Source organism: Spea bombifrons, chromosome 1 (assembly GCF_027358695.1).
Source record: "Spea bombifrons isolate aSpeBom1 chromosome 1, aSpeBom1.2.pri, whole genome shotgun sequence".
NCBI classification, from domain to species: domain Eukaryota; kingdom Metazoa; phylum Chordata; class Amphibia; order Anura; family Pelobatidae; genus Spea; species Spea bombifrons.
Genome location: NC_071087.1, coordinates 57,870,713 through 57,881,047, shown reverse-complemented (window position 1 = coordinate 57,881,047; position 10,335 = coordinate 57,870,713). Strand labels below are relative to the sequence as shown.

Genomic DNA, 10,335 nt, shown 5'->3' with positions numbered 1-10,335 from the left:
AGAACAGGATTCACTCTCTGCTGAGGAAGGACGGTGCAAGATACAGTACCCAGAAAGGTTGGCACATTTTCTAACATCAGTAGCAGGTGGTCTGATGTCTCAGATGCAGGTCCTGCGCAGAACTTGCAATGACTTTTGCATGAAATTAAGCAGATAAAGAAAAGAAATCAAGCACTGCCTGCAAGCATCATTTGGAAGTGGTTGAAGATTTTTGGATGAGATGAAGTGTTAGTATGTTTCTGAATGCTGTCACATGGACTCTACCTGGCAGTAATACGTCCAGTTCACTGAGAGATCTTTCTTAGTCCTAACCAGCCCTTTACTGGTTTGGTCCACAGGGCATTCTCCTTTTGAAGGAAGAGAACATTTTTTTTCAATTTTCTGCATCCTCTCTGCACTGCAACAGGAACAAAATTAAAGCAAACCTACTGAGAAAAACAGCTAGTGATAGCCAGCAGTGAATCACTGTGATCTGATAACAAAGTTGAATTTGTCTGAATTTGAACCCCTGAGGACCCCCACCCTGGCTGGCATCTAATGTTATATCTATTTCAACTCTTGTCTCTGAGGACTTCTGTGAGCTTCCAACTTTTAAGAAACTGAAACAAGCAGCACGCACAACAAAGATCACTTGTCTCTTTAGGTTTTCCTTGAAACAAACCTTCCAAAAAGACAAAAGGGAACCACTGACCTCTAGGCACTTCATTATTCCACAAGGCTCCTCAAGGGTTGCTGTCCAGGTGCTGTAGGCCACTCAGGTCCGGTGATGTTAACGTTAGGACAGATGGATGGGAGCAGGCAGAGCGCTTTCCTCCTCAGTAGCCCTCCCCTGGCAGCCCTGCACAGCATGGCAGAGATGAAAACCCCTCTCTATCCAGCTTATGCCCTGCCAGGGCAGCCCTGTTCTTCTTCCACCTCATCATCATCCTCTTCATCATCATCTTCTTCTCCATCACCACCATTGGGATCCCCAAATCAGTCCACCCTAAAACACTCCTCATCCCCATCAACTGGGGGACTTTCTTTGGGAACCCCTCCACCTCAGATATCTGTAGCCACCCCTCATGGGATTAATGATATCTTGAATCGTCCCGTAGTATCATGTTTGTCCGCCTTGACTGGTGCTTCCCTTACACCATCTACCACTGTCTCCTCTGCTGGTGTAGCCTCCTCTTCGTCTCCTGCGGGGCTCTTGGCAGGGCTTCCCCGCTTCAGCAGCTTAAGCCCACCACCGCCACCCCCTGGGCTTTACTTTAGCCCCAGTGCTGCTGTAGCAGTTGCCCGTTACCCCAAGCCACTTACAGATCTCCCAGGAAGGACCCCAATTTTCTGGCCTGGAGTCATGCAGAGCCCACCATGGAGAGATGCCAGGCTCGCATGTGGCCCCCGTAAGTATTGCACTCTTGAAATAGTTTACTGATATTTCGGTTATAAAGTTACTGCACCTTAAGTGAGCTATGACTTTAATTTACATGGTACTCAAGTAGACAGGGATAATGACTAACAATCAAAATCAACATTGTGTAGTAAAATGCTCTGCTGAGATAAAAGCATATTATTACACTTTAAAGAAGAATTAGATTTTATCTGGGACAGATTCTATTTTACACATGTAATAATTTAATAACAAAAAAATGTAAAAAAAAATCTGGAATCCTCTTTTTATGTAACATCTAAAATAAATTATATACGGTATAAATTTTGTACAATTAATAGAAAAGATTTCATATTACTTTGACATCAAATTTATTTGATTATGATTTCCTGTAGCATTTGGTAGCATCTTTGTCTTAACAAGAGTTTCAAGACACGTTGTAGTCTTTAAAATGGCTGTATGTATATAAAGTAATTGTTTTACTGTTAATTATAAAGACTTATTAAAGTTACAAATTAACATTATTAACACTGAATTAAAAATTGTGATTCTAATATTTTTACGATTTTAAAAACATTTTTAGCATAACTGAAAAACTCAGATTCAGATTCCTACTAGTTCCAAAAATATACATCTAAAAACAATTTATAAAATGATAGTTTTCCTTTTACAACTTCAATTCAAAAGTACATATTACTATGTTATAAATAGTTTACATTTACTATAGGCTTTTACTTAGTATAAAGGAATTTTTAAATTAATTTAATTTACCGAAATAAAATCGGGTTCAAACGATTTTATGTGCTTTTTTACGAATTTCTGCAAATGTAGATTAAACTGTAGTTTCAACGCAATGGAAAACGAAATAGACTTTTAAACAGATATAAAAATATTTTTAAAAATATATTGTAAACTATGCACAGTAGCGAAATTATTAATTTTTAAGCGACATCATATAGCGAAAGTATTTATTTATTTAAAGCTATATTATATTGTTTTATGGGACACTTTTTATACATATATCTATTATTATATTCTATTAAAATCTAAATTAATTAAGTTGATTATAGTATTTCGAGAAATCGGGAAAACCAGCCACTTTTTACTTATGTGTCTTTTTATTAATTAATATAGGTTTTTTTTTTTAAAATGGTAGCTGCTAGAACTAATAATCATAATCAAATCAAACGCAATTTACAAAATACATTTATATATATCATCCATATGTGTTCCCCATACATTCATATTAATTTATTTTTGTAGTAGTAATCTGTTTAGTTACATTAATATGTTCTAAGTTGTATTATGTGAATTATAATGTTTTGTAAATTGGTTCTATGTTTGCCCATGACTCTTTTTTTTTTAGATCAGAGCTCAGTATTGCTGGATAAGGACGGGAAAAGGAAGCACACACGACCCACTTTTTCTGGGCAACAGATTTTCGCTTTAGAAAAGACATTTGAACAAACCAAATATTTAGCGGGTCCAGAGAGAGCCCGACTGGCGTATTCCCTGGGAATGACAGAGAGTCAGGTCAAGGTGAGTGCTGTCCTGTATTAATACATGGCTCTGTCCCATTAAAACACACAAAAAGCCAATCTATCTATAACAGCACAAGTTAATGTCATTCTTATAGAAGAATAATTTAACAATATATTATTTTATAATATATTATATATTATTTAATTTATCATCTACTCGCAGATTTAGATACTTGTGTGTTGGGGATATATATATATATATATATATATATATATATGTCTACTAAGGAATTTAGTGTTTTTTTTGCTGTTCCACATCTTGGCTGTTTTATGCCTATTCCTCATATAAAGCATTCTTTTGCTGAGATAGTTGTAGGGAATGGTTTTATTAGGGTTGTGTCACCTGTTGCTATTGTCAGATATATGTCTTGTGTCTTGTCACTGTGTTATCTGAAGCCACTCATTTGTCATGGTAAATGTCTTCTAGTGAATACATTACAACCTATTCAGTGATCCCACCCAGGGTTCCATTATTTCTGCTAAATTCCCAGGATTCTAGTAAAAAAAAAAAAAAAAAAAAAGACACTCCCCACCCCCAGAAAATATACACCTGTTAACTGCATTGTGGCAAATTATTACAGGCCACACAGTCGTGTAAAATGAGATCATTGGTTGTCCTAATTACAACATCTGGAATGTCATTATGGTTATGTGCACATAAAATGCTAATTCTGTAGATTTCTCCATAGCTTTGTGACACATTTTACCAAAACATAGCGCTGTTTATCTGTATTTTTTTTAATAAACCTTAATCTGTATACAACATTTTACAGATGGGAATGGTTATTTCGTAGAAGTGAGACTATCTGAGGTCATGTCAAACTAAAAGTATTATTTCTACAGATTGTTCGTATATATATATATATATATATATATATATATATATATATATTTATTAAATAAGATAAAAAGCTAGTAAGGTTAGGGTTAAACTATTCAACCCTAATATTTCTACTGTTTTCCTGTGGCATCAGCCAATTATCTTTTAGCAAATTGAGTTTCGTTACACAGCTTTATTAGTATTTAAACAGACTTGGTTATTGCCAGCAATTATTGCAGTTTCTGTAATGAATAAGAAATTATTTCCAAAACAATAGGTATTGCTAATTTCGAGAAAATCACTCAAATGAGGCAGGGAATTTGTTGTTCTATGGAAAAGAATTGCCAGGACTAGTGCTTTGAGAGTGATCTGATTGGCTGCTGATCTATCTGCCCCAAACCAATATATCCTGACCTGGGGCATTAGAGTAACTATATATATATATATATATATATATATATATATATATATATATATATATAATCTATTTTCTTTGCTGCTAAGGGAAATTCGGATCTTAGAAAACGAAAAAAAATGCAGAAAACGAAATTATTTTTTTTCCTTGAAACCTTGCACAGATAGGGATAGCAAGAAAATAAAACTGTATAACTAGGATAGATCTAAAAAAAATGTAGTCAATCCAAATTCAGACAGCTTCATTTCAGCTTCATTTTTTGAAATTATGAAAGAGCTTTAAAAGATAATTCTAGACGCAGCTGGAATTTTTATTTTAAAATGACTTATTTATATGAATGTTAGTAACAGTTTGAAGCAACATTTTCCCTGTTTCTTTTTTGTTTGGACAAATCTACATATAGATTTTAAGATTGCGAGCAGGGTCTGTCATTTCTAGTTCTGTCACACCCCTTATATATATATATATATATATATATATATATATATATATATATATATATGTATTATTATTAAATATATTATTATACAAAATATTATATATATATATATATATCATATTTTGTATAATAATATATTTAATAATAATAATAAAAATAATATGCAATTATTTTATGTCAGAAGAATTGGATTTTTTTAATTAAATATGTGTTCTCTTGTTTCTTTTGTAGGTATGGTTCCAGAACAGGAGGACTAAGTGGAGGAAGAAACATGCTGCAGAGATGGCCACTGCCAAGAAAAAGCAAGACACTGAAACCGAGAGACTTAAAGGGGCATCTGACAACGAAGAAGAGGATGATGACTACAACAAGCCGCTGGACCCCAATTCCGATGATGAGAAGATCACCCAACTTCTGAAGAAACATAAATCAAGCAGCACACTGCTTCTCCAACAGTCTGAAAATGACAGCTCGTCTTAGAGGGTTGTAGCCAAACCCACGATCTGGGAGTTGGGACAATAGTTAAGACAGCAGACTCTAGAGATGAATGGAAGAACCGGTTGTTGTGGACAAGATTTCATTTGTTTCTGAACATTTTTTTCGCGTCCCATCATCTATACTCACAGCACTGCGCCTTTAACCAGGGCAAAATAAGACTTTTTATTTTGTAAGATGTATATATATTTTTCTAAATGAATGAAGGAAGGAACAGTAACTTCGATATGAATAGACATTCTCACACATACACATGCAAATATGCAGGTACAGTCAAGCAGTCCATTAGTGGCTGTCTAAAGACAAAACTGCCCTGTGAACATGCAGTGGAGATGGGAACTAAGCTTGGAGGCGAACACCCCTTTCCCCTAAAAACAAAGGGTTAAGCTGTTGATCAACCGACCATGGCCTGGCAATTTTTCCTAAATTAACTCGTTGGAGGCTCTTGTAAATAAATTGTGAGTCCCTTTGACCGGGGGTTACTCCACAGTGAATATTTAAATGTAAAATAGCCTTCTTTTGTTATTAAAAAAAAAGGGGCAATGATAAAAGGGTAGTGGGATCAGGATCACGTGACCCTCCCTTTCTACCTTCTCTAACTTAGGGGCTCCTGATTTCTGACACAAGATATCATAATATTAGAACATCTTTTTTTTCTGAAAACTACATAAATCAGAAAAAAAAAATACTTTTTAAATCTGATTCCACTGATGCACAAATGTTCAAATGTATTAGGAAATTAAAAACCCATTGGGGAAAGGGTGAAAAAAAAATATTTTTCTGGAATAATCCTAATTACAATTTCAGAGTATTTCGATCACATAGACATGCAGTCATAAAACACTCATCCGTGAATTGTAATGCAATATAAATACTGTTTTGTATGATAAAATTTACTATATGATATGTAAATGACATTCTTTCTAAGATATAACTACAGCGATATTATTATTGGCATCTTACCTTTATTAATTTATATAAAGAAAGTGTTTCAAGTTTTTTTTTGGGGGGGGGTGTTTAAAATATTTTTTTTTTCTTTTCGAAAACATGCAGTATGTAAGGCACTTTTTGTTTTAGAAAAACACAGGATATATTAAGGGTTGTTGGGAAACAGAAAAACAGGACTGCCCAAGTAAGAAGTATGAATAATTCGATCTCTTGAGAGATCCAATAAAACGTGTTAACAATTACAACTGTTTCTACGATCACCTTGATTTTGTTACTGTTTAGCATTTTGTTGTCTGTCGCTATTTCTACGTTTAGATATGCTACATCAGCAAAACACCCCCATATTAAGTTATATATTCATGATTTTATAATGAATACTAGATTGTATTTTTTCCCTAGAACCCAAGGGATTTATTTAAAAAACCCACATCAATTATAAATAGTCAAGAAATTTCACCAATTATATGCACGCATTTCTAATATCTTGCACATATTACTTTCATAATACTTTATATGGTTTTTTACATCTTTCTAATAGTTTTAAAATTAAAAAAATATATATATTATTTTGTTCCTATGGAAAGAAAAGTATTGAAATATTTCCAAACATACTAAAAACATTTATACATGATTCGGGTTAAAATATATAACATTTTATTTGAAAACATTTAAATCAATCATATATTGTTTATAATTAAGATCAGGATAAAATGTTTTATTCCTATTAGTTCACAAATGCAAACTGGCATATCCTAGACAGCATAATGTATTCCTATTCTTTACATAGTAAACCTGACATTTCAACCAACCTACTAATGTTCATAAAATATGTTTTTCCGTTAATATAATCTAATCAAATGGATTATAAAATTGATTATTATTAGACAGACTGATTACATGTAAACGGAGTGTTTTATGACAAAATTGATTGGATAAGTTGCCAGAATAACAACAGGTTGTCAATTTCGTTTATTGACTTCAGTTTTGTTTTAAAGAAATATAACCATATTTTCAATCTGTGTGAATTAAATACACCATATGAACCAATTAAACTAGTCTATTAATGATCGTAAACATCTAGACAATGTAAATTCTCCAAATGAACCAGATGCACATAGCCATCCGAATGCCAACAGGGCAGTGTGACAACTTCCACACACAACTGGCCAGCCTTTCTAATAATTAGTAATTATACAGAAGAGATCAGTCTTTCTTCCAGCAAATTCATGGTGATACAGTATTAATAATCAATGCACAGTATTCCTGCCCAAGGGTTACTCTTTATACTAATTAATGCTAATACAATACTGAACAGTGTTTCATATTGTAAGCAGGAGGGAAAGTCTGCCAATTAAATACATACCGTATATTAAAATATATACAAAAAAAACCCTTACAATGCTCTTCTTCTTTGCTATTTTGGAGAATGGAAGGGAATGATACTTCTGCACTTTTGATGACATCATACTTTGTAGATAGTAAAGATGTAAATGACACCTAAATTCTATTGCACTTAGCTGTTGTTGCATGTCAGTGGTTTTTATCTGATTTTGTTTGTCTCTCGATGTGTTCACCTCTCTCCTTTGTCCCATTTTTGTGTGTTTTTGTATGTGTTACAACTGTCTGTAGTTGTTTCTCTCTGCCTCCCTTTCACTTTCTATCATTCAGGCATTTTTCACAATCCTTCCCCCCCTTAAAAAAGAGACAGATAACTGAAACTGTTCTGATCTGTTCCCACAGGGGCTATGATGTCATCAAACTTAGGTACCCGATTGCTTCCTTTAGATCTAGGGCTAAATATTTTTTTTTCATCACAATCAATGCTGACTCAAATCTTACACTTCCCATGAAAACTAAAACCTAGTCGTTGGCAGTAATAAAACAGTTATTAAAATAGAGCAATTGTACTAGAACCCTTCTTGCGTAAGAGTGTGTAGACCTGTTAGATGATTAATGCGCCACCCACTCTCATTCAAAGTAAGGGTAACATTCATTCTTGATGGCTTTTAACCTTATGTTCATGTAGCAAAGGCAGGTGTGCTAAAATATTAAGAAACACATCATAAAACTGTGCAGAATAAAATTAAGTATGCAGCTTGATTATTTTTAACTGCTATAACAAAGGACAATTTCCATACTTAATTTAATAAATATAATACATTTTTGCCAAATTTATGTGTACCTTAGACCCTAAAATGTGAACAAGGGAGAATGTAACAATTAAAACATTATATCTATACTCAAAGTTAAAGAAAAATGAAAATTATAGAGAGCTGATCATTTTAACTATTTAGGTTCCTTCAGAAATAAATTATGTCTAATTCTCTTTTCACCAAATGACAGTATAAATTAATTACCACTGAAACACACAACCCTATTAAAGGGACATTCTTTTGGAAGCATATAACAATTCCAATCTTTGCCTGACATTGTCCACAATATTACACGTGAACTGTCCCTTTAAACTGTGTTTTTCATCTGGTTTAATCACCCCCATCTAGGTTTATATATATATATAGCTTAGTGATATGAATATTTTGGGACATGACAATGTATCTCAAAGTATGGACACTGTCTTAATTCAAAAGATCACATGCCATATCTACATTGTATCAATATTTTGGGATAGAAAGGGAATGGAATAGTTACTATTAAATTAGAAAAAAATGGCAGGCATTACTAAACATCAAATCAAGAGCATAGTTTTAAAAGTGGTCTTATCACCATAGCAACCAATGGAATTATCCATGTAGGTAGCAGACACATTCCATAATTTACTATGTTTCGCAAATACCGTATAATAATGATGGAATTAACTAATTTATGTTTTGGAATTTGGTCTTGCAACTCATAGATCACTGATCTGGTTTAAAAAAAATGAATTTGATCTATACATACTGCAAGAAAATATGCAGATTGAAAAATATGTTGATGTATTTTTACCTTAGTTAGTAAATTCCATAAATGGAAAATAAAACATATTACATAACCAGCAGTAATGAACTGTATAGGATCACAAAACAGAATCAGTGAGTTTAAACCTACACTTCTAAATATCAATCTGGAATTAGGTCATCAGTCAGTAAACTGTCAATGGGATTTTGTAGCACAATGTCAAAAAAATCCAATAAGGCTAGTGTAATTTAGTAGGACTTTGTTACTTATGGCCAGGAAAGAAAATAAAAACTTGACAGAGGAGATTAAAAAATGTTTTGAAACCATATTGGGAATGCTAAACATGTGGCAGCAAACATGTTCCACCATTGATGCAGTTCATTTTATCTCTTGATCAATGTATTTGATTGCAATACTTATCTTACATGATAGAGATCACAGTAGTGTTTTTCAGCATAGCTGCCCCAAGACTATTTTCGGTTGGGACAAGTAACTTTTTTTTTTGCACCTGTAAATTCACATGTGACCACAGAGCCATCAAGATTTAGCCAGCTCCCTATATTTAAAATCCTTCTTCTGGTATGTTGGACAGGATCAGTCAGTTTTTTTTTTACTATGGTTTTAGAAGAATTATGTCAGAATAATATTATCCCATGGCACTGGCTTTGACCTCTTGCTGAAAGTTGTCCCAATGGATTATTATAAATATATTTAATTATATTGCTGTTTAGTGCACTATGGGGTTAACACCAGATGTAATGTTAGCAACAGCCAACAAAGTTCTCACAGTATTTGGTGATTATGTAAAAATCCCTTTTTGATGTTCAGTATAATGTTGCAAGCAACATATTTATAAAGTAAGTAATGACCATTGTGTTTAAATGAATAGGGTCAAACTTTTGGTTTTATGGAGAATAAATTTAAGAAACAGGCCCATGTGAAATGAAATCAGCATTTTGTTTACCTATACAAACTCTGGTCAATGGAGGGTTTATTAATATACAACCTAACCCTTTAAGTGCCCAATGGGTAATAACAGTAAATTGTTTTAGTTGATGAAGGAAGAAAAATCCTCAAAAGCTATGCTTATTCTTTTGACTGTGCCAAGATGGACATATGGTGCCCATTTGAATGTCACCCTCCTCCTGTTTGCATTCTCATTTCATTCAGGGCAAAGTCTTCAAATGAACACCAAAGCTCAAGACAAAGAACCATTGTTCTCTATCTTCTCTATTATATTGAAGTTGTTTAAGTGGTAAGTGAAAGTAAACAACAGATGGGTACATTTTTTTCTCCAGTTATTCTTTAGGCCTTTGAATGATGATGGCTTTAACTGGAGTAAGAGCGGGTAAGCCGATGACTAAAAGACTTTATCCAGTTGTTTAGATAAGCATGGCTAACATAAAT

The 10,335-nt window shown here is 33.3% G+C and overlaps 1 protein-coding gene across 1 annotated transcript; it reads left to right on the top strand.

The window, feature by feature from the left end:
* Positions 1–445: 445 nt before the first annotated feature.
* NKX6-1 (NK6 homeobox 1) lies at positions 446–6,278 on the top strand. The gene is made up of 3 exons (XM_053461717.1): positions 446–1,388; positions 2,742–2,914; positions 4,822–6,278. The coding sequence occupies exons 1-3, from the start codon at positions 767–769 to the stop codon at positions 5,068–5,070; spliced, it is 1,044 nt and encodes a 347-aa protein (XP_053317692.1). The 5' UTR covers positions 446–766; the 3' UTR covers positions 5,071–6,278.
* Positions 6,279–10,335: the final 4,057 nt, after the last annotated feature.